The 24,835-nt window shown below is 37.5% G+C and overlaps 1 protein-coding gene across 2 annotated transcripts; it reads left to right on the forward strand.

Annotated features, from left to right (window-relative positions):
• Positions 1-57: 57 nt before the first annotated feature.
• On the forward strand, positions 58-24,481 carry UAH (ureidoglycolate amidohydrolase). 2 transcript variants are annotated; one of them, XM_010279805.3, is made up of 12 exons: positions 88-292; positions 745-830; positions 3,390-3,464; positions 6,134-6,262; positions 7,210-7,296; positions 20,974-21,176; positions 21,258-21,360; positions 21,678-21,769; positions 22,043-22,105; positions 22,350-22,590; positions 23,118-23,158; positions 24,203-24,481. In XM_010279805.3, exons 1-12 carry the CDS (start codon positions 98-100, stop codon positions 24,298-24,300), a joined length of 1,413 nt encoding a protein of 470 aa, XP_010278107.1. In that variant the 5' UTR covers positions 88-97; the 3' UTR covers positions 24,301-24,481. The 2 variants fall into 2 exon arrangements, with proteins under 2 accessions (XP_088751181.1, XP_010278107.1); XM_088895055.1 differs by lacking the exon at positions 745-830 and having other exon boundaries at positions 58-292.
• The last annotated feature ends 354 nt before the right edge of the window (positions 24,482-24,835 follow it).

The following is a 24,835-nucleotide window of genomic DNA, read 5'->3' on the forward strand; positions in this document are numbered from 1 at the left end:
AGATTGTTAATTATTGGCGCCCCTAGTGCTCCTCAGATTACTTAAAAGCTGAATAGAACAGACAGAAGCATCCAAATTGGAACAGGTGGCTCGGAGTATGAGATTCCCCAACGTTCTTCGCCTTCTGCTCATCGTCTCCTCCGTCTTCTCTTCGGTCGTAGTTCACAGTGATGAAGACCCAACAACGAAAATTATGGAAGGATTCTCAGGATATGGGAGCCATGAATCCCAGTCATGCACTTCGAACTCTTTATCTTCAATGTCAGTTGACAAGGAAAGCTTACAGCGACAGGTAATGGTTTGCTTATTCGTTTCTTCGTTATATTTTGTTTCTATTTCAAGTTCAGAGTTTTTTTTTTTGTTTTTATTATATATTGTTTTTTACACTTCTCTGAGGGTTTATTACGTTTTAATTTTGTGAGCGGTTTGAAGTTCCTACTGTTTCTGAATTGAGGATATAGTTGCATCCTTTTTGCCTTTCTAGTAATTACGATAGCTTATATGAAGTTGGTTTATGATATTGATTTCCATTTTAAGATGGGTATTTTGCAAAAGAAAAGTTATAATCATTAATGTTTTGCAGATAATACTGTTTGATTGGGTTTTTTTTTTCCGGGGTTTTGGGCAATTGGGGTGATGCCTCGAAGATTTCGTGAAGTGGGTGTTTCATTTCATTGCTTATCCTTTATTTGAATTTATTGCAATGGAGTATATGACGCAGGTTTAATTATTTTTGTTTGGTAGATTGACGAACTGTCAACTTTCTCTGATACGCCTGCTCCGTCAGTAACCAGGATCCTATACAGTGAGAAGGATGTTCATGCTCGTAGGTACTACTGGCATTATCTATTTTGGTGATTCTGTCGATCTAGCCGGGCCTTGGGGCCTTGGTAATTTAACTTGGGAAATAAAGCAGTGCAAAAGATATCACCAGTCATTGATTTTATCATATATCCATATATTTTATATGTAACATTCGTATTCATGCTTGCATGTGATAGTTAAAGATTTAAGCTTATCTGACTTCATTACAACCTGTGAAATTGCAGTAAAAGATAATAAGGTTAACAGTAGCGATTTGTACTTTGTGAGCTTGTCTTAAACTTCGGTCCCAACTCCCAAGCCTGGATAAAGGAGGAGGGTTACATCAGGTTGGCAGCTGGCACTAAAACTTTTGCCAAATTCTCATGGATCCTGTTTTGCCTTTTCATGGCACTGAACCCAACAAAATGGCAAAACAAGATTCGTGTAGCTGATCCCATATTTGTCTTTTTTTTCATACTTTCTCATACATCGAAAAATCCTGTTGCCACTTGTCATGCCTCCATGGGCACCTTTTTTTAGTATATACTAAAATCTCTAGATATTCCTTTTAGTTGTGCAAGTATTAAGTGAAAGAAAAATGGAATTCAAAAGGTTCATCACTAGAATCCAGCAAAGTAGTGAAAAATCCACTTATAGATTTTATTTGAAGATTTGGCCTGTTGGCACGAGAATTCCCTACAATACCCAAATGATCATGTCTACACTCTACAGTACAATAGAACTTTATCTAAAGCTGACTTTAAATGGCACAGGACATTATATACTTTATCAGGATTGCAAGATCATGGAGCTTACATAGATTGATTTGTCCTATTGATAGCATATGCTATGTCCAGATTCCAGATGACTGATAATCAATCATATGAGTTTTAAAACCAATCTCTATGTCTGGATGACTAAGAATAATGGACTTCTGATTGCATAGACACTGATTATTCTCTATTGATGACTCTTCAAGTTCAGCTCTGTGTAACATTACTTAAAATACCTAGAATAGACTTTCATTGAGAAATAAATATTTCTCCTCTTTGACCTGTAGCTACAATCACAAAGAAGTACTTTAGAAGGCTAAGTTCTTTGATGCTGAAACTGTTGCTTAAAGGATGTTTTAACTCTTAACCTCATAGAGGTAGTGGTGGAGAGTTGATCATATTCAATGAAATATGAAATCTGAGTCATCTGATGTAGTAGTATTTTTTTTTTGGCTAAGAAGAAAGAAGAACTAGGAGGGGCTAAGCCTTTGGGTAGTCTGACACCACAAATTACACCACAGATATAAGAAAAATTCCAGTTAGATCAAATATCAGCAAGATTTGGATCCTTGTGCCCAGCATTCTCCAGCCAATCCGCAGCAGAGTTAGCTTCTCTATAAACATGCAAGTATTGGACGTTTGACCTGAACCTGAGACACACATCCAAGCAACTATTGACACTTGCCTTTAAATTCTGATGTATTACTCTCAAATCCAATGTGTATGGAACAAATCAAATTAAGCTCAATGGGTCAATTTCAAGCCATAAATCAGTTTCTCCATGTGCTAAAGTTAAAAGTTACCTTAAGAAATCCTTGAAGAGCTGCATTCCTCATGTTTAAATTATGAAGGATTTGCAGCCGCATTCAGGAATTTTTTTTTTCTTTATTGATCTTCAAAAAAATAAAAAAAAATCTTAAAACCCTAGGCAACAATGTCTGCATCCTGTTTTTGTCTCTTTGGTTAGTTGATCAAATCCTAGATTTTCTCTCCAAGGCAATCAGCTCTTAAATCTTGACTTCTTTCACTTTTGAATGATCCTGAGATTTGCATCTTCCGTAGTAACTGATAAAGAGGAAGCTGATCAATTGAAGTCTTCTCCAAAAGGAGATAGAGGTTAATAAGGACTAAAGCTATTAATATATGAACTAATACATGCTATCTTTTCTTAAGGTAAGTAAATTACGTGTAGTTGATTAAATGGGAAATAAATACTTAAACAAGCTGACGGTTGATATGAGTCAATTTCCTTTTGAAGGAATATATCCTTTCACTTCTTTTTAGTCTAAACCTAACTGTTCCTCAGTAGTTTGTCCTTAACGGAATGAGTAGGATCATTGAATATAAGAGGAAGAGGAAGAGGGCATGGATGGAAAAAAAATTATACAAAGTTACCCAATGAGTGGGAAGTAGGATGGGTTTGTAGAGAAGGTGATGCCTCTGGGGATGTGATCTTTTTTTTTTTTTTTCCCTGTTGACAGTGCAGAACCACAATAGTATTTCACTTTCCTGTACAATCAACAAATGAACAAAATGGAAGAAACCCAAATAGGCCTATTGAATAACAATTTTGAATGGATGGTCATTTTCCTATTTTGCGACTCTTACTGTCCAATGTTTAAGTAAATGAAAATTCTGGAGTTCAAAAAAAATTTAAGTAAATGAAATTCTGGACTCTATTATGTTTAAAGTAGTCACAGATTCCATAATGTACATATCTTGTGTTTATATCTGCATACATGTATATGTCTTGTTTTAAGGGCAGTCAGCTTCTGAGTTCACTAAAATGTATTCGCTGGGTTGTAATTGCAGGTATATTAAGAATCTAATGGGATTCTCTGGTCTTTCTGTTAGAGAGGATGCAGTTGGTAACATATTTGGTAGATGGTGAGTGCTTGGTATATATCTTTTGTCATGTAATATTTGACTGCTTGTGCCAACATGGTTTTGGAGTTTTCTTTGGTTTTAGAAATAGATAAGCTCATGAAGGTATCCTCATTTTGACTTTCTCTATCTTTGATTTGCTTTCTTATAGGAAAAAATCTACTTCCCTAGTTCCAAATTAAAAAGAAAAAAGTGGAGTTCATATTAGTGTTTCAAATCCATTAGAATGTTGTGTTTTCCAAAGATGGGTTTTTTTTTTGCCAGAAGGTAAAAAAGGAATTTATTATTAACGAGGAGTGAAGATACAAGAAAAAGGTGATGAGGTGCCACTGCCACCTGCCCACTTTCAAATGAAACAAAAGGATGTACAAGCAAAGAGCACATGAAATTAAATTGCTGATATTCAACAACAAGATTCCAATAAAAAAGAAGAAGAAAAGATATTCAACAAAAAGATCTTTAGTTTTTATGTTCACTGCAATGCATGACATCATGGCCATGTGTGAGCTGCATTAGATAGAGTTGATCTCTCTTCAAAGCTTACTATACCTGCACAGGTACCTTGATTCAACATTTTAATTTGTTAAGTTGCCTTCAGCAAGCTCTTCGATTTTAGGTTTAAACTCCTGAGATTTTGGTATTACTGAGAGGATTTTTTTTCCCAGAAATTTCATTTTCAGTTAGTGGTAAAACTCATTTTGCTTGTACCTTGAAACCAGATATTACACCTGTGTTAGTGGAAAATGTTTAGTATAATTTCACACATAACATAATTCACCCAATTAGACTAGTAACTAGGCTTTTTGATATTTGGGTAAGTCCCATTCAGGAAAACACATAGATGTTCTCTTATTTAGAAGTACAAATGGATAAACTAAACCAAGTAGAATTTTCCTATGGATTTTTCCTTTAAAAATTCTTGTATATATTCCCTCTTTATTTGAGAGAAAACCAGCATATATAAATAAATAATTTTTTTAATGCATAATGAGCAAATAGGGATCATAAGTAGCCATACTTCATAGATAAGATTGTAGATGGCCTTTAAATTAATGGTTATGTACATTATCATGGTGTGAGGAACCATAATCAGCCAAGTTTTTAAGTACTAGGCTATAGATGGTTTTCTCCCTTGATTTTATAGGTTAATATGGTGTAAGGAACCATTATTAGCCAAGTTTCATTAACAAGGTTGTAGATCCCTCACATAAAGTAATGATTTTATAGGTTAATATGGTGTGATGAACTATAATCAGCCAAGTTTCATCAAACAAGGCTATAGATGGTTGTCTCCCTCACATATGATTAAATGTGAGACAAGGAGAGAGAAAAAATAACAATATAGAAAAAAAAGGGTGAAAGTAGAAGGAAAGACATAGTTCTCATAAACGAAGTTGTGGGAGTATCATAATGAAGAGGTGGAGGAATACTTCAATCCCTACCTTCCTCTTTCTCTTTTTCTTCCTTTTCTTTACACCACAATCTTTTCCTCTTTCTCCTCTTGTTTGTCTCTTGTAGCTAGAAATTCTGTTGATAGAGTAGCATTAGCTAATAAAATGGCATTAGCCCTCTCTCCTACAAGGAGTTAAGGAGAAGGGTTTATATAGAGGAAGGAGGTGGTTAGGAACTTCCCACCCCTCTTTTCTTGCGGTGCCAAGCGTCACCCCACTTAAAATGGGTTAAGGAGGGAAAAGAAAACTCTTCCTTCCCAGGGTGACATGTTTCACCCCATTTAAAGTGGTTAGAGGGAAAATAACTCCCTCTTCTTAGGATGACACATGTCACCCCACTTAAAGTGGTTAGAGGAGGGAAAAGAAAACTCTTCCTTCCTATGGTGACATGTGTCACGCCATTTAAAGTGGTTAAAGGAGGGAAAATAACTCCCTCTTCCTAGGGTGACATGTGTCACCCCACTTAAAGTGGCTAGAGGAGGGAAAAAGGGAAAAGAGCCTTCCTTTCTGAGGGTGACATGTGTCACCACCCCACTTTAAGTGGCTAAAGGAGGGAAAATAGCCCTCTTGTTAGGATAAGACAAGCAGCATCCCCTTTATAAATAGGTAGGACACCTCAGTAGATTATTAATTAGTATAAAATATAATTCTTTTAGGGCCTACTGTCCCATTAAATGGGCTTTACTGCAGGCCCATTAAATGCTTACTGCATTATAAATAAGGCCCAATTAATTTAGGGCCTGCTGTTCACTAAAATGGACTGCATGCCCCCTTTTTTTTTAAATTATTTCAGCCCACCCATAGGACTGACTGAGCTTAAAAGATCAAGCTGGGAAGAAAGCCCCTTTTCCTTTTTTTAAGATGTGATTGGGAGCACCTTAATAACCTGCTCCCAGTCCAGCAAAATTAAGGACTTAACAACCTACAAGTGATCATTTAGTTAAACTGTACCTTTTCTTTGTGTTAGACATTCATGTTTTATGTAGCTTTTCATAGCTCCTGAATTTGAGTTCCTTCTGTTGGTTATTCTAAGATTCAGTTTATATTTTCTCACATTTTTTAGTTACAAATGAATCTCCTTGTTCTAGTCAGCTATTTAGGTCCTGGAATAATTTTCTAGCATTACCCATGCTATTTCTTGAGTCGGATTATTTCTGTGTTACTTTCATATTGTCTGAATGCCCTGTGTATCCCCTTGTTTTCTTTTCTACTCTAATGCAGGGAAGGCTATGAACCAGAGCTTCCAGCAGTAGCAACAGGTTCTCACATCGATGCTATTCCATACTCTGGAAAGTATGATGGAGTTGTTGGTGTTTTGGGTGCAATTGAGGCAATTAATGTGCTAAGAAGGTGTGTATGTCTCCTAAGTACAACAAAGAGGTTTTATGGGGTAATATGAAGGTAGTGTTAACTCAAGGGAGAATAATATTTGTGCCTATGGCTAAATCTTCTTGGTACTGTTAAATTCCTAAAATATGGATATTTTATAAGAATTTTAGCAAAAAAAAAAAGGTTTTTGGACTATTTAGCATTGTTCTTCCATATCTTTTAATAGACATATCTCAAAATTGTGGAGACATGTAATATTAGACATTTTTTTCCAGAGACATCAACTGCATGTCAGATGCTGTTTGTTGTGCCTTAATCCCTTTTACTGTCATAATTAGGTTGGGCATAAGCTGGGTCACCTTCCACCATGAACCAAATCTGAAGAAAAATAAAAAAAAAAAACACAGAAAATGAGAAAAGTAGGTCAATTGAGGCAGATCTCAAAAAAATCACAGTACTGCCCAATATTGGCTTGGTTCTATGATGAGGAAGCAAGTCTCTCAAGGCAGAAAAGCTTAGCAGACTAGTTTAGAACTTTTCTGCCTAGGCAGGCTCCTAGATATTGCCCTATTATAGCCCAAATCCCAGAAGAACAGTTAAGTTCCATATTTACATGGAACTTTGTTCTTGTTGTCCTTGGTTAAAAATTAACAAAAATGTTGTGGCAGCTTCCTAGGTATGCAAATACTATGGCTGATTCTGTTTCCAAGTCAGGGGTTAATAGGGAGCAGGTTACTTGGGGTCAACCTGGACCAGGGTTATTTGTTGTAAACTATTCTTGAGATTAGTAGCTTTGCCTTCTTCATTTTCTCTGTTTTATGCCAATTAAGAATTTTGTTTGGAGCATTTGTTGTAATTGAAAGCATCATGATGCTGAAAGTATATGCAGTTTCTCCTTTGGTATAGCCTCTTCTAAAGCACTTAATTCCATACAGCTAATTTTAATCGAGTGAATAAGAATTTCACAGGTCTGGATTCAAGCCTAAAAAATCATTGGAGGTGATTTTGTTCACATCAGAGGAGCCTACGCGTTTTGGGATCAGCTGTTTGGGAAGGTCAGGGCCAAGATCTTCTCATGATTTGCCTTTTTTTATTTGTTTAATGTTGAGGTTTTGTCTATTTTTTCTTGATTTTGTATATTTTGATTGTAAAGTAAAATTTCAGTAAAAGAAAAAAGGAGTTAGAAACAGGTGAAGAGGTTTCACCCTCATAAAATACATAAAATAAACAAGTGAATCTTCCTTTACGTATTGTCCCCAGTAATATACAAAATTAACCAACAATAAACCCTAGTACCCCTTTATTGACACATTCAAATTGGGGATGAACCAACAACTGATCCACCATTAACAAACAAATATCAGCCTATTCTTCAATTTGATATTTTATTTTCTTCAAATATATGTTTGTTCCTCTATTCATAATGCCCCTACATACTGCAAAGGACTACATGCTCAAGCTATTTTTGCTTTCTTACTACCAACAAAAGAAGGCCATGAAGAAAATATCTTGTGTGACTGATTATGACTGAATGTTGACTGATGATACAATGTAACAAAATAATTCAAAGTAAACCCCACCACACACCAATTAATGAGCAAACACTATTTTAGAAGGTGTGCCTCTGAGGTGCATTTTAAGGTATGCATCTTGCCTGAATCCAGGTGTAACCCCTTTCAAAAGGTGTATGCCCAGTGCACCTTCCACCTCAGCCCAGGTGCACACCTTTTTTTGGTTATCTTTTGTAGATTATTATGTGTTTTGCACCTCTGCAATGGTTTATCAACTTATATATTACCTTTATTGCTGCTTGTACACTAGTAACAGTCTATTAATTTTTATTAACAAAAATAAAGACCTTTTAAATAACCGAAGCCTTTGTTCTTGCAAATAGGAATAGTGAAATTTCCACTCAAATGCAACAAAAGCACAACTAATATCTGATCCATGATCCTAAAGTAGAATAAGTTATAACTAAAACCATAGAGCCAACCTCTTTGTTAAGAATGGATAGACAGGGGTGTTTTTGGTATTTTTCTCCTTTCTTATACTCTCTCAGTATTTGGCACCCATATAGGGGCCTTCTTGTAATTATTATTTTCTCAGATTATAATGTATTCTTTTGAGGGTGTAAACAGTGATACACACACACACACCCCTCTCGACAACTCTCTTCTTCCCTTTCTTCTTCTTCTTCTCTTCTCTTCTCTTCTTCCTGTTTTGGAATGGTAGAATACTGATATGTTTCATTCTATTGCCAATTGGCATATTTATACAGTAAGCTGCTGCAATAAATAGAAAGAAAGAAAAATAGAAAGAAGAGAAAATAGAAAGTACAAAAATAGAAAGAAAGAAATAGAAAGAAAAACTTTCTAAATCAATCCTTCCACAATCCTAGGAATATATACAATTCTATTTTCAGATCTGAACCAGTAACCCTACGTTTTCCAACACTCCCCCTCAAGCTGGTGAATAGAGATCCTCCATTCCCAGCTTGGCTATAATTCTCCGAAAGTCTGTACTATTGAGCCCTTTAGTAAGTACATCGGCCAATTGTCTTTTTGTAGACACATAGGGAGTGCAAATCAACTTGCTGTCCAGTTTCTCTTTTATAAAGTGTCGGTCAATTTCGATGTGCTTCGTCCTGTCATGTTGAATAGGATTGTGAGCAATATTGATGGCTGACTTGTTGTCACAATATAGTTTCATAGGCTCTTCTCGTGGAATCTTCAGGTCTTCTAAAATTATCTTCAACCAGAGTAATTCACACACTCCTTGTGCCATAGCCCTGAATTCTGCCTCTGCACTTGACCGAGTCACTACATTTTGCTTCTTACTCCTTCAAGTGACTAAGTTTCCTCCTAAGAAGGTACAGTAACCAGAGGTGGACCGTCTATCTACTGGAGATCTTGCATAATTGGCATCTGTATATGCTTCAAGATCCAGTCCTCCATTTCTTCTGAATAAAATTCCTTTTCCTGGATTGGCTTTCAAATAGTGCAGAATTCGATGAGCAGCCTGCAAATGAACTTCTTTAGGATTATGCATAAACTGACTTATTACACTTGCAGCATATGCAATATCCGGTCGTGTATGTGCAAGATAAATGAGTTTTCCAACTAGTCTTTGGAACATCTCCTTGTCTACACTTGCATTCTCGTTGGCTTTTCCAAATTTATGATTGGGATCTATAGGCGTGGAAGCTGGTTTACATGCCATATTTCCTGTTTCTCTCAAAAGATCAACAACATACTTTTGTTGAGAGATAAAGATGCCTTGTTTAGAATGTGCAACTTCAATTCCGAGAAAATACTTTAGTCTCCCCAAGTCTTTTATCTCAAATTCTTTGGCAAGGCAGTTTTTCAATGCTTCCTTCTCCTTTTTATCATTCCCAGTAACGATTATATCATCCACATAGACTAATAGTGCAGTAACTCTCCCTGAGGCTGTGTGTTTGATAAACAAAGTGTGGTCACCTTGACTTTGCTTGTAACCTGTACTCAGCATTACCTTCGTAAACCTTCCAAACCATGCTCTCGGAGATTGTTTGAGACTGTATAGTGCTTTCTTCAACCGACAAACTTTGTTCCCTTTAATGCCTTCTCCAAAACCCGGTGGAATGTCCATGTATATCTCCTCTTCTAGATCACCATGGAGAAACACATTTTTTACATCAAACCGTTGCAAATCCCAATTATAGTTAGCAGCCAACGACAGTAACACCCTTATTGTATTCATTTTAGCTACTGGGGCAAAAGTCTTCTGATAATCTACCCCATAAGTCTGTGTATATCCTTTGGCTACCAGGCGTGCTTTGTACCTTTCTAATGACCCATCAGATTTGTACTTAATTGTGAACACCCATTTACAACCTACCGTCTTCTTGTTTCTTGGCAGATCCACAACTTCCCATGTGTTGTTTTTTTCTAATGCCTCCATTTCCACTCTCATGGCTTTTCTCCACTCCTTATTAGAAAGTGCCTTGGCTAGAGTATTAGGAATTGGAATGGTGTTAAGGCTGGCTAGAAAACTTTTATGGGATTTAGAGAATCTTTGGAATGATACATATTTGGCTAAAGGGTACAATGGGCGTTTGGTACATTCTCTAGTTTCTTTTCTCAGTGCAATAGGTAGGTCATACTCATACTCAGACTGTGAAGGTGTAGGTTCAGGTTCTGAGCATCCCTCAGTTCTAGGATTAGGAGTTGAATCTTGGACTTGCACAGGTTGAGGATCTGGATTTTTCCTCATAGAGTAAACCTGCATATATCTCACATTATCATGCACATCATTCGTGGGGTTAACAGTGTTCGAATTTGGTTCAATGGTCGGGTTGTTTGACTCTTGTTGAGACTCGGGAATGTGGGGCTCAGAGGAATGTGACTCAGAGGGATGTGATTCTTGACGATTGAATGTCTGTGAGGAGGGTAATACATCTAGGGAGAGTAGATCTGAGGCCTTATCTTCCATTAATGAGGGATCCCCCTAAAGATAAGGTTGAGTGAAAAAAGATTTTCCTTCCTCAAATGTGACATCGATGGAGGTGTAGAATTTTCTGGTGGCTGGATGATAACATTTATAACCTTTCTGAGTTGGGGAATATCCCAAGAAGACACACTTGATTGCTCGTGGGTCTAATTTTCCCTTATTATGGACATGAACAAAGGCACTGTAGCCAAAAATTCTTGGTGTGAGATTATTTGAGGCTCGAATATCAGGGTAAAATTGAGAAAGGACTTGTATTGGGCTTCGGTTGTCAAGAACTTTAGATGGTAGTCTATTTATGGTGTAGGCAGCAGTAAGGACAGCTTCCCCCCAATATTGTTTTGGCACTTGATCTTGAAAGAGAAAAGCTCGGGTGGTTTGCAAAAGATGGCCATTTTTTCTCTCAGCTACCCCATTCTGTTGGGGAGTGTTAACACAGGAGGATTCATGCACAATGCCTTCTTTCTGAAAAAATGGGGACAAATTCTGGTTAAAATAATCTGTAGCATTATCAGATCGAAACTTTTTAATTCTCACACCAAACTGAGTTTGGACCATGTTATGAAAGTTGAGAAGAATCGTACCCACATCAGATTTAGACTTAAGAAGAAAAATCCATGTGACCCTACTGCAATCATTAATAAAGGTGACGAACCATCTGGAACCAGTAATGTTGGAAATTTGAGAAGGGCCCCATATATCCGAATGAATGAAATAAAAAGGAGTTGAAGATTTTTTATTGCTGATTGGGAAAGAAACCCTTTTGTGCTTAGCAAGTTCACAAACATCACAATGAAAGGTTTCAACATCAATTCCTTTAAACAAGGAAGGAAACATTGTTTTTAAAATAGGAAATGAAGGATGACCAAAACGGAAATGATGACGCCAAATTAAATCTTTATTGGAGGTAGATAAGAATGACTCGTGTGTGACATGCATAACAGTGTGAGATGATTTGCTAGTTGCTTCAAGGTAGTAGAGTCCATCTCTTTCCTTAGCAAGTCCAATCTTCTTCCCCGAAACCTGGTCCTGAAATACATAGTAAGAAGGGAAGAACACAACATTGCAGTTCACATCCTGGGTGAGCTTATGTATAGAGATAAGGCTAGTGGATAACTTAGGAACATGAAGCATATTTTTAAGTAATAGGGATGGAGTAATTTGAATATTCCCAATCCCTGCCACTGTGGTGAAAGAACCATCAGCAACAGAAATTTTTCTATTACTAGGACAGGGTGTATAGATGAGAAAATGTAGTGAAGAGGGTGTCATGTGGTCAGTAGCTCCAGAATCAAGAATCCATGGAAAAACACTAGTCGAGGCATGTAATCCTAGAGATAAAGATTCACCTGAGAGAGCAAGAGAGGTAGAACCACTTCCTGGTTTCAAGGATTTCAGGAAGCACCTTAGCCTTTCAATTTCTTCATCATTAAATGGTCCCTGACTTGAGTGTTCTTGTTGCGGGGTTGTGGAGACATTATGGGCCTGTTGAACTCCTTTTGAAACTCCTCGATTTCCCCATTCCCTGCTGGATGTGGGAGGTTTCCCATGAAGTTTCCAACACCGATCTTTTGTGTGTCTGGGCTTCTTGCAATAGGTGCACCAGAGGTTATCGTTAGAGTCGTGGGTGGTTGTGTCACGAGCCAAGTTGTGATTGTTCTCACCCTTTGAACCACTGTAACTTCCTCCCCTTGCCACCATGGCTGAGCCTTCGGGATCTTTAGGCTCAAGCATGATTCCACGGCGGCTTTCCTCAGCTCTGACAAGGGCTATGATTTCATTCAATGGAGGCACTTCTTCTTTGCCAAGAATTTGTATTCGGACCTAATCAAATTCAGCATTCAGTCCGACCAAAAAATCATACACCCTATCTCTTTCAATAAAATTCTTCAAGATCACAGCATCATCTGCGCACTTTGTCTCAAGAACCCGATAATGATCAAGCTCATGCCTTAAATTTTGCAGCAGATTTGCATACTCTGTAACACTCCTGCTCTCTTGTTTGGCCGCCACAGTCTTCACTTTGACCTCATAGACACGAGCAGCGTCATGGGCTTTGGAATAGGTTTGTCGGACAGCATCCCAAATAGCCTTTGCAGAGGGAAGAAACATACAAGTATCACTGATCTCGGGTGTCATTGAACTCCACAACCATGACATAATCATGGAGTCCTCTTCGTCCCAAGCATCAAAATTTGGCTCGCCCAACCTTGGTCCTGTTCCAAGGAGGTGACTAATTTTTCCTTTTCCCTTCAAATAGGTACGCACTAGTTGTGACCACTTCAAGTAATTCTGGCCATTCAGTCTATATGTTGCCTAAATATTCTGCAAATTACCAGTGTGAGGATGAGAATTTATTGCTCCTTCATCGGTTTGGACAGGAGCACTTGTTGCAGTCATATCAGACATTGTTAATGGAGGAAAAATAAGGCCAGCAGGAAAGGAGAATAAAGGAACACTTCTGGTTACAGATCAACACTGAAGGCCAGAAGAGAAAAACACAAAAAACTGGCAATGAAGGCCGAAAAAAAATCTCAAGGTTGACAAACCTAGAGCTCTGATACCATGTTTTGGAATGGTAGAATACTGATATGTTTCATTCTATTGCCAATTGGCATATTTATACAGTAAGCTGCTGCAATAAATAGAAAGAAAGAAAAATAGAAAGAGAGAAAAATAGAAAGAAGAGAAAATAGAAAGTACAAAAATAGAAAGAAAGAAATAGAAAGAAAAACTTTCTAAATCAATCCTTCCACAATCCTAGGAATATATACAATTCTATTTTCAGATCTGAACCAATAACCCCACGTTTTCCAACACTTCCTCTCTTGAAGCCCTAGTTTCTACAACTTGGTATCAGAGTGGGTAGACCATCTGGGAGTTGTTCTCTGCTGATCTCCTACCTAGAGGCGAACTGCTGATGTCAGACCGCCGCTAGATGACGTTAGCAGTCCGTACAGGTGCTGGCGGCAGTTTATGAAACCAGCACAGTTCGATTTGCCCTGATTTTAGAAAAATTTTGGTATGACTCTTGTCATCATATGAAGCTTCTATGATTTTTGGTGGATTTTTTAAGGAAAAAATTGTAGAAATTCCAGATCTGATGTTGAGCCATGTACAATAGGTTTAATGATATTTTTCTGCTGTAAAACTTAGACCATTCAGGTCGTTTTTCAATTTGGGATTGACGGGAAGTGGTCCTGTATTTTTCTGAGCACTGTGTGATTTTTGGGAGATTTTTTTCTTCTTTTATTTCGTCGCCAACCTAGTTTTTTCGGGCTTCCTTTGGTTCTTAACCATGTGGTAATCTGGTTTTTGGGTCTGGAACCTTGGTTAAAGTGTTGGGGGTCCTTTTTGGTTGGTGAAAAGGTGTCTTGTTAGAATATGGAATCATCTAAGGATTTTCAGATGGTTCCCGGCATTCTCCCAGGAACTGCAGATATTTCCAGTGGTATGATAACTACTGTTAAACTGGATGGAACTAATTTTTTAGAGTGGTTTCAGTCTGCTAAACTTACCATTACTGGGAGGGGTAAACTAGGATTCATCACAGGAAGGGGAGTGAAACCGAGTTCTGAAGACCTGAAATTTGCAAGGTGAGAACAGGACAACTCCCTTGTTATGTCATGGCTGATTTGCTTAATGCAACCTCATATTGCCTGAAATTACATGTTTCTTCCATCTGCCAAGGATATCTGGGATAGGGTGGTTGCTACTTATTCCCAAGTTAGCAATACTGCTAGAGTGTATTAGCTTCGGAGGGAAGCTTGTAGTATGTGTCAAGGGGAGAGATTTATTGCTATGTATTTCTCTTTTCTACAATCTATCTGGGAAGAAATGGATCATTTGAAATCTCTAGTTTGGAAGGACCTTGAAGATGGTGAGCAGTATTGGAAGTACATAGAGGAGAATAGAGTCTTTGTTTTTTTGGTAGGCTTAAACCCAGAGTTTGATTTCACCAAGCAACACATTCTTAGTGCAGGCGTTGTCTCTCTTGCTACTGCTTACTCTCTTGTACAAGGGGAAGAAAGTTGAAGAACCGCTATGATGCAATCCTCTATGAGTGGTCATTCTGCCTTTATGTCATCACGACCCAAGCAAAATACTAGCAAATATCGCATTGCAAAGAAAGTCGAGGATGTTATTTGTAAGTACTGCAAGAAGCTAAGACACACTAAAGAAAGGTGTTGGAAGCTCAATCCTCATCTAAAGCCGGAGAAGTACAAAACCGGGAAGAAGGGCAATGCTCACTTGGCTACAGTTGGTAATGATACTTAGCCCTTGGATGTGCTTAACTCCTCTGATGTGATGGACAAACTTAGGAATATATTGTTGTAGCTAGAGAAGGGTGGTACATCCTCCTCATCTGGTTCTAGACTTATTAATCTATCTAGTTCATATGCCAAGACAGGTACTGCACTTGCTTGTTCCACCTCCTTTAGCCCATGGATTGTAGACTCTAGGGCCAGTGCCCATATGACTGGTATGCCTTCACATTTTACCTCATATAGGTTAACCTCGAGGAAGGGCAAGATTACTGTTGCTGATGGATCTCAAACCCTAATCTCGGGTCAGGGTGAAGTCAGAATCACTAATAACCTTTTTCTTGACTCTGTTCTACATGTGCCCCAGCTACAAAAAATTTATTGTCTGTTAGTTCTTTAACAAAATCCCACAATTGCTCAATGAAAATTTTTTCCAACCATTGTGTTTTCTAGGACCTGAGCACAAGGGAGACGATTGGAAGTGGGCATGAAGTGGATGGAGTCTACCTCCTGAATGGACCTTCAGAGCATGGATTGTTAAGCCAGATTGAGTCTTGTTCCAATGAGAAAATGAGTCTTTTGAAATTATGGCATTGTCGCCTTGGTCATATGTCTGTCAATTCTATCAAGTTTTTGTTTCCGAACTTGTTTGATTCTGTGTCCAAATTGAATTTTGAATGTGAAGTTTGTCATTTATCCAAACAATGTAAAAACACATATTTTGCAAGCAGTAAAAGAAGTAATGTTGCTTTCCACTTGATCCATACGGATGTTTGGGGCTCATATGCTGTCCCCTGTATGGGGGGGTACAGATATTTCATTCTCTTCATTGATGACTACAGTCGGTATACATGGCTTTATTTGATGAAAAGTAGAGATGAAGTTCCTATGATTGTTCAAAACTTCATGAATATGGTCGATATACAATTTGAGAAAAGAGTTGAGATAATAATATCTGACAATGCCAATGAATACTTTGAACATCACTTGCATAGATTCTTGAAGATAGGGGCACTATTCACCAAAGTTCATGTAATCATACTCCACAACAAAATGGGGTGGTTGAAAGAAAAAATAGGCATGTGGTTGAAGTTGCTCGAGGCTTATTGTTCCAAACTCATGTTCCAACTCATTTCTGGGGTGATGCTGTTGAGACAGCTGTATATCTCATTAATAGACTTCCACCAAGGGTCCTTAACCTTCATTCTCCTCGTCAACTACTCTTCCTTGATGAACCTTCTTTTAATCTACCCCTTAAGGTCTTTGGTTGTGTTTGTTTTGTTCATGATACGAGTCCTTCTCGGCGCAAGCTTGATCCTAAATCAGTTAAGTGTGTATTCCTTGGTTACTCTCCAATCCAAAAAGGCTATAGATGCTTTGATGCTCTCTCTGGCAAGAGATATGTCTCTAAGGATGTTACCTTTTTGGAATCCTCTTCCTTTTTCCAGTCACCCCATCCTTCTCTTCAATGGGAGAATGCAAGTGAAGATCGGACTCCCTTCTGCCTTCCTATTCCTACCTCTATTCCTTCCTCTCTTCCTACATCTATTCCTTCTCTTCCTCCTCCTTTGTATCGACCTCAGTCCTGGCAGCAGTTTTTCATCAGGTGTAGTAAGAGGGTGGCTCTTGAAGCAGAATGCCCTTCACAATCTGATTCCCCGGACTCAGGTAATCTTGAACCTCCTGACAATCCTATTATTGATTCTAACCTTGATCTTCCTATTTACATTAGAAAAGGGAAGAGGACATGTAGAAAGTATCCTATTACTAACTATGTGTCTTATGATGCTCTTTCACCTTCCTATTGTGCCCATATTTCTGCTATCTCTTATGTTTCCATCCCTCACAGTGTTATAGAGGCAATGCAGTGCCCCTATTGGAAGGAAGCTATGAACCAAGAAGTGGAGGTCCTAATAAAGAACCCGACTTGGGAGGTTGTTCCTTGCCCCAAAGATAAGATTCCTGTTAGGTGTAAGTGGGTTTATACTGTTAAGCACAAGGCAGATGGCTCAATTGAAAGATACAAAGCTCGACTTGTAGCCAAAGGATACACTCAGACTTATGGCATTGATTATCTGGAAACTTTTGCTCCAGTTGCTAAAATGAACTCTGTTCGTGTGATCATGTCTCTTGTCGCCCATTACTCATGGCTTTTATATCAAATGGATGTAAAGAATACCTTCCTTAATGGGGACTTACAAGTGGAAGTGTATATGGACTTACCACTTGGGGTAAGTTTTCCTAACAGTGATGGAAAAGTGTGTTGTTTGAAGAAATCTTTGTATGCGCTAAAACAATCTCCAAGAACATGGTTTGACAGGTTCAGGAATGCCATCTTAAAGATTGGTTTTTCTCAATCTCAAGCTAACCACACCTTATTTATTAGAAGAGTTGATGGTAGAGTAACAATGTTGATAGTATATGTTGATGACATTGTTGTGACTGGTGATGATATCATAGGTATCTCTCAGTTAAAGTCATTCCTTGCTTCTGAATTTGAGATTAAGGACCTTGGTGATCTCTGATACTTTCTTGGTATTGAAGTTGCAAGATCCAAGAAAGGGATGTTGTATTCCAACCACGACCATCTAAAGATTGAGGCTTACACAGATGCTAATTGGGTAGGGTCCATTGATGATAGAAGATATACATTTGGTTATTGTGCCTCAATTGGAGGCAATGTGGTTTCCTAGAGAAGTAAGAAACAATTTGTGGTTGCTCGTTCTAGTGCTGAGGTAGAGTACAGGGCAATGGCTCATGGAGTGTTTGAACTATTCTGGTTGAAGACCTTATTGACTGAGATGGACATTCGAGCAGATGTTCCAATGAGACTATATTGTGACAATCAAGCATCCACAAATATTGTTCACAATCCTGTCCAACATGATCGTACAAAGCATATTGAGGTGGATAGACACTTTATTAGAGAAAGAATTGCTAACGGAGAGATTTGCCTTCCTTTTGTAAGGTCAGAAGACCAACTAGCTGATTGCCTCACTAAAGGTGTTCACCATCCAAAGTTTGCTAAGAACCTTGCCAAGCTAGGCATGATTGACATATATGCTCAGCTTGAGGGAGAGTGTTGAGAATGGCTAGACAGGGGTGTTTTTGGTTTTTTTCTCCTTTCTTATACTCTCTCAGTATTTGGGCACCCATATAGGGGCCTTCTTGTAATTATTATTTTCTCAGATTATAATGTATTCTTTTGAGGGTGTGAACAGTGATACACACACACACACACACCTCTCGACAACTCTCTTCTTCCCTTTCTTCTTCTCTTTTCTTCTCTTCTTCCTCTCTCTTGAAACCCTAGTTTCTGCAATATATGTTGGCCAAAAAGTTAGGGTGGTGCTGCAACCCCAAACCCCTTGCATGGACTTATTTGGGCTTGCCTCATTAGGAATGCAGGCTGTTTAACATCACACTAGTTGCTTGAAGTAATGTAATTAGGATATAGATAAAGATTGAAAGTTTTACATGCTTGACTTGTTGAGTGCTTCAAGCTCTTAGGTCCGATCCACATATGTTACTCTCACTTCCACTTTTTCATTTTGAATATGTTTTGTTTGTTATACTTCTGTATTTAAATATGAACCAATAGGCATTTTTGTAACATCTAATTTCTTCTAAATTTCAGGTTTGTATTTGTACATATGTTTTTGTTTTTATTTTTTTCACAAAAAATCAAAGCCTTCTTTGAGAAAATACAAATCCCACCTTGTGCCTTGTGCCTTGGGTGCCAAAAGGCCCTTGTGCTTTTAAAATATTGTGAACAAGTGCCAAACATCTTCATATCTGTTGCACATCAACTCATGAAACACAAACTTGTCATGTGGAGACTCCTAGAATTGAGGTTATCAAGTCATTCAAGTGTCAAAATAATGTCTAAAGATAGTAGCCATGCAAATGTTTCTTCTATTGGGAGGGGGGGGGGGGGTACTGGATTATCCCAAAATCCTTTCAGTTAAAATTTCTTCACCCAATTTCTTATGATTGCATCATAAAAGCACTCAACAATAAAACACCCATCAATACACTCTTTCCATCATTTAGTATCAACTGCACTGGGATTAATTTTAGCCAATTCCAGCCTGCGAAGAAGATTGGTACATTCTTCCAACTCATTATCCAACAAAAGACATCTAAGAAGAGCCCATGCATTGGGATTAAATTTAGTTGATCTGCTCCTCATTTTTTCACATCATTTATCCTCCCATAACCTCCCCCTAGATCCGTCACCCACTAAAAATTTAGTATAACCAGTAAACATGCCATGAATTTTCATGATACCTTTCAACACACACACACAAAGAAAAAAAAAATGCAGGGGATTGTGAGGTGTAGTTGTTAGGGTGGGTAAGAAAATGGATATCAACGAGGTGGTTGATGAAGAAACAGAGGTTGATAAGAAATTGGGGGTTGGTCATTCATCTTAGGAGGTGAGGAAAATGCCAAGAAAGTGTTTATTGAGTTAGAAGAGGAGAGAATGAAAAATACTAAATCCACATGTTCAAAAGTCTTCTTGTAGTGCATCAAGTGTGCAGAATAGAGAACCACCATGAAGGTGGATGTGTTGGAGATGGTAAAAGGATGCTTTGAAGGGATGAGAATGAGGACTAAGATTTAAGAGGAGAGGACTAAGATTGGAGCTCCTTTGGGGAGATATCTAAGGAGAGGACTAAGATTTAAGAGGAGAGAATGAAATATATTAAATCTACATGTTGAAAAGTGATTATGGAATTAGAAGAAGAGAGAATGAAAATCACTAAATCCACATGTTCAAAAGTCATCTTGTAAGTGTATCAAGTGTGCAGAGTAGAAAACCACTATGAAGGTGGATGTGTAAGAGGTGGTAAAGGGATGTTTTGAAGGGATGATAGTGATGAGTTATTGGTTTAATAGGAGAAAGGATTGCTGATTGGATCTCTTTTGGAGAGATATCTAAGGAGAGGACTAAGATTTAAGAAGTTTTTATGCTCCTTGTTTGAGAAGTATGAATCTGTGTGGAGATGACTTGTGGAATTTGATAGGAAAGGGGTATATATGGGTTCTTATTAGGTTTCCTTTTGGTAATTTTGATGTAGTTGGAGATGACATTTATGAAAGGGTTAAGGAGTGGTGATGTTTGTTTTCTGTTATCTCGATGATATCTTAATACTTGAGAACGTATCCTCTTCACATTCTTTGAGCAACTCAACTTTAGTATCTCCTACATCTGTCACCACACTGATGTTTAAATTCACCTTGAGACCAGAAAGAATCTGAAAGGTTTCAAGGTTAGCTCTTAAACTAAAGGCTTGCGTAATCTATACTTTAAAATACAAAACTATCATCTATATATTGAAGACCATAAATAATGGGTTCATTCACCCTTCCTGAAAGCCTTCCATAAACTCCAATTTTCACAATTTCCTTCATTCTAACAAGAATATAAACCACCAAAATGAAAAGCAAAGGAAAGAGTGGATGCCATTTCCAAATGCCTCTGGAAGCTTGAAAGAATATAGAAGACCATTTTATTTTATTTTTTACCAATGCTGAAGAGAAAACAAAGATGTACAAGGAAAAAAATCCACTCCTCTGCCTCTCCTCAAATTCCATATGACTAAGAACTTCAAGAAATTCCTATCAACACAATCATTAGCCTTATCAAGGTCAATATTTGTACAAATCCTAGTTATCCCCTTCTTAATCTATAACCCTAAAAACTCATACTCCATCCAATTATGTCTCTCTTCAACAACAAATGCCATTTGATTTTGAGCAGGACCAACCACAATCTTATAACAAATACTTTAAGTCTTCTGGACTGCACCTTCTCAGTAATCTTCAAGGTACTAGAAATGGGGCTGATCAAATGGAAATCTTGATTTGATATCTTAGCTACAAAATTTTCAATACTTATATTACCATTTACTGATTATGTCCACAGTTCATTATTTAGACTAGCATCTTATAGTTTGCATTTGTTTAAATGTCCAGCCGCTTATTGGCCGGAAGTGAGGAACTTGCAAAGGCTCTTAAGGAGACATTTGATGGTCAAAATATATCTTTTTATGATGCGGCAAGATATGCTGGGTATGCAAATGATCAAGAGGACTTATCCAGTGTTTTTTTGAAGAAAGGAAGTTATTCTGCTTTTGTGGAGTTGCACATAGAGCAGGGTCCCATTCTGGAAGAAGAAGGTAGGGTTCTTTTAAAGTTCATAATGCCTTTCTGCAAGTCACAATTTCAAACACATTGACTGGAATTATCTGTTGCCCCAGGTATTTCTGTTGGTATCGTAACAGCCATTGCTGCCCCTGCAAGTATCAAGGTGGATTTTGAAGGCAATGGAGGCCATGCAGGAGCAGTCCTAATGCCAAATAGGTGATTCATACTAACATTTTTCTTAGTTCCATCACTTGTTTCTGGACACCTTATTCCAGCTATCCCCTTGGTTGCTTATTACTCAGGAAGAAACTGCTTTCTTTATTATTGTAATTGTAATTTGCTGTGCTATTCCAACTAGGTCTTTTTTCTTTAGTACATTTAAACTTTACTTTGCTTGGTTTACTGAATTTTGTTCCATAGACATTAAAGCTAAAAATCTCATTCATCCTTCCTAGTGGTAGTATCATTACTTTTAATTAATTTTATGTTTTTTTTTTAACAAAATAATTTTTCTTATCCATCAACCTGTGCAGAAATGATGCGGGATTAGCAGCAGCGGAGTTAGCACTATCCGTTGAGAAACATGTTTTAGAATCAAGATCAATTGACACTGTTGGTACTGTTGGTAAGATTGCGTACCTTCCGTTCTCTGGAGCATATTTAGACCTGGTTCTCAAATTGTGGGGCGTATTTTACATAGAGCTACATTTTTTTTTTCAGTTGACCAGTTATTTTTACTCTCTGCTTTCTTTGCTAATGATGCTTGTTTATCTTTACGAGTGTTTACTGGTATTCACACTGAAACACACTCCTAAAGGGTCCATATGTGGATTATTTTGAGACAAGTTTGAGGGATTTTTTTTTCTATTCTTATTAATGTATTCCTTAATTCTGTCAGGTATATTGGAGCTGCATCCAGGTGCAATCAATAGCATCCCAAGCAAGTCACACCTAGAAATTGGTATACTTCTTGATGAAAGGATTTTTCCCGGAAAAGTTACTTGCATCAGATGATTGCTTGTTTATGTTATATGACAGGGATTGCTTACATGATTTTACTTTATGATGGATTTTTTGTTTGTGTGTCTGAAGCTGATTAGAAACTTGTTATATATCAGATATAGTGAGTGCTATCCCTTACCTAAAAAAATTGGGTGGCAAATGCCAAATTATTAAAGGGTAATATCTTTCACTCCTCTTGGCAGATACTCGAGATATTGATGAGAAGCGGAGGAACATTGTAATTGAGAAAATTCATCAATCTGCTATTGCAATAGCTAAGAACCGTAAGGTCAAATTGTCAGAATTTAAAATTGTCAATCAGGATCCTCCAGCCCTGTCAGCAGAGTCAGTAATTAAGGCAATGGAAGATTCATCTCGAGAACTGAACCTCACTCATAAGTTGATGATTAGCAGGGCCTACCATGATTCATTGTTCATGGCCAGGTAAGACATAACAGAAGTGGACAAAAGAGTCGTTGATTTTCAATCTTACCATGCTTGCTAAACTCCTTTACGATGTCATCACCTCATAACATTACCCAATGTTTCTCCCAGTTGTCTGTGCTCCTGGAAGGAGTGGACTGGTATGGACCTACCTATGGCCTTTTTCTCACAAATTCGGCCCCAGCTATCTATCCTTGAGATTTTTTCCCCACTAATGCTATCTGGCTTTCAGATTTGAACCTGCATTCTCATGCTTATCAACTGTAGATTTTACCATTAAGCGAAGCAGTCACCCCTAGTGTCATCACCTCGTTCTTTTTCCAAAATGGAACAAAATCTTATTTTTTAGATGCCGAAGCTATGTTAGGAGGGTTTTATATGCCTCCTAAAGACCATTAAGACTTTCATCAAATTATGAAATCAGTTCTCTTTGGAACCTTTAGTTCAACAAGAGAATGAAATTGCTTTTCTTAGGCTTTGGATACCACAACTTTGCTTCTAATTTTGTGATGATGTATGCATTGCAGAATATCTCCAATGGGCATGATCTTTATTCCTTGTTACAAAGGTTGATCCTCCCCCTTATACTTCTATATTTATTTTATTCTCAGCAAACGGAGTACTGTATTTATTTCTATAAAATTATGCATGGTGAAGGAAAAAAATGTCAGTTGGAAAAGTTCTTTTGTTTCTCTTTTGAGAAATAAAACTGATTTCTGCATCTGGCTACAGGCTAGTGTTGTGGATTAAATGGATATTTGGCATTCATATGCGTATGCATCTGTTTTCTATTTTAGATTATTATTTTTCATTCAAGCAATATTTCAATAGTGGTTTTCATGTATTGGAATTACTTATATATATTCTGCACAAAAGAGCACTTATATTAATATTGTCCTAATGAAAATGCCTGGTCTGAGACTTGTGGAGTCATATTATTAATATTATTCTGCGGTTCTGCCCAAAATGGATTCAAACAGATCTCTTTTCTTTTTTTTTTTAACGAGTCACCAGTTATTTTTCCTGAATTCGTGCATATTCAATTAGGTAAATTGTGGCATTGATATCCAAACTGGGAGCCTAAAATGGTGGGGAATATGCCTCTTATCTTTTTTTATTTTTTTGTCCTTTTTATGGATGTGGGGAATATGCCTCTTTGAACACAAGGCTCAGGCCTTATATTTTCCCTTTAAAAGACGATACTATTCTAGGGACTGTTTTTGTACTTGTCCATATTCATGCAAGTAAACTTTGATAAATGCAGATATTCCTCTGTACCTAGAAAATACATAGATGACCAGGCATTATGGATACAGACATTCTAGACAGTGAACACCATCAGTAGTGTGGGAAGGATGTAAATATAAAAATAATTAATAATTAATAATAGGGAAAGCATAGTCAGCTAGGGTATTTAGGCTGCATTTGGCATTCCTTATTTTAAGGACTTATCTCATTTTTGCTGTTAAAAAGCTTAGTGTTTATAAGAGCATTTTAAGTGCAAAAAGGAAATAAGTCCTTAAAATAAGGAATTTCAATTTTCAAATGCAGCCTTATTCATGAAGCCAAGTTTTGGAACTAACCATCATGTATATATGCCTCTCTTTTGCAGGTTATAGCCATAAACCTGAAGAATATGCCTCCATCAAAGATATTGAAAATGGGGTAAAAGTGTTAGCGCTGACTCTGGCCAAGTTATCCCTGGATTGATACCCTGTATGAAATTCCTCCCCGTTTGAACCACCCAAATAAAAGGCTGAGAGGCCCTCTGTGCTAATTATGTAGTTGGGTATTTACGAGATATTCAGGCAATTGTATGAACATGTGGTCTTCCGTGTCAAATATTCAAAATTCTGAAAAAGAGGAACTGATTTCAGTGTTTGGGTCCTTATAGGAAATTCTATTTCCACATTCAAGTGTTTAAGCCATACGTCACTGTTTTACTTTATTTGAGCGTCGCATAAAAACTAGAAATGTTGAAGTACGAACATACAAACCAAAAACTTCAGAAAATAAAACTCAAAACGAGGGAAAGTTGCGACTCTTGACATGCTGAAAAACGTCTCTACTCTCAACAGGTTATTTTTACTAAAAACATTGAAAATTGAAACGTGGACCTCTCTCGCAAAGGAAAAAAAAGCCACCTTTCGCAGCATGAATCGTGGTTTAAAAACGGGTTTGGTTGGTAACTGAAGGTGATATTATGGATCCGGAATCACAAGACCATTTGCATGGTTCCCCATTT

Source organism: Nelumbo nucifera, chromosome 1, assembly GCF_055504915.1.
Source record: "Nelumbo nucifera cultivar China Antique chromosome 1, China Antique-T2T, whole genome shotgun sequence".
In the NCBI taxonomy this organism is placed as follows: Eukaryota; Viridiplantae; Streptophyta; class Magnoliopsida; order Proteales; family Nelumbonaceae; genus Nelumbo; species Nelumbo nucifera.

What these genes read in the sequence shown, in the direction of transcription:
- UAH (XM_010279805.3), top strand. Translation starts at nt 98, where the DNA reads ATGAGATTCCCCAACGTTCTTCGCCTTCTGCTCATCGTCTCCTCCGTC. An exon ending in AAGGATGTTCATGCTCGTAG is followed by an intron (nt 831 to 3,389) that starts GTACTACTGGCA and finishes TTGTAATTGCAG; the next exon opens with GTATATTAAGAATCTAATGG. An exon ending in GCAATTAATGTGCTAAGAAG is followed by an intron (nt 6,263 to 7,209) that starts GTGTGTATGTCT and finishes AGAATTTCACAG; the next exon opens with GTCTGGATTCAAGCCTAAAA.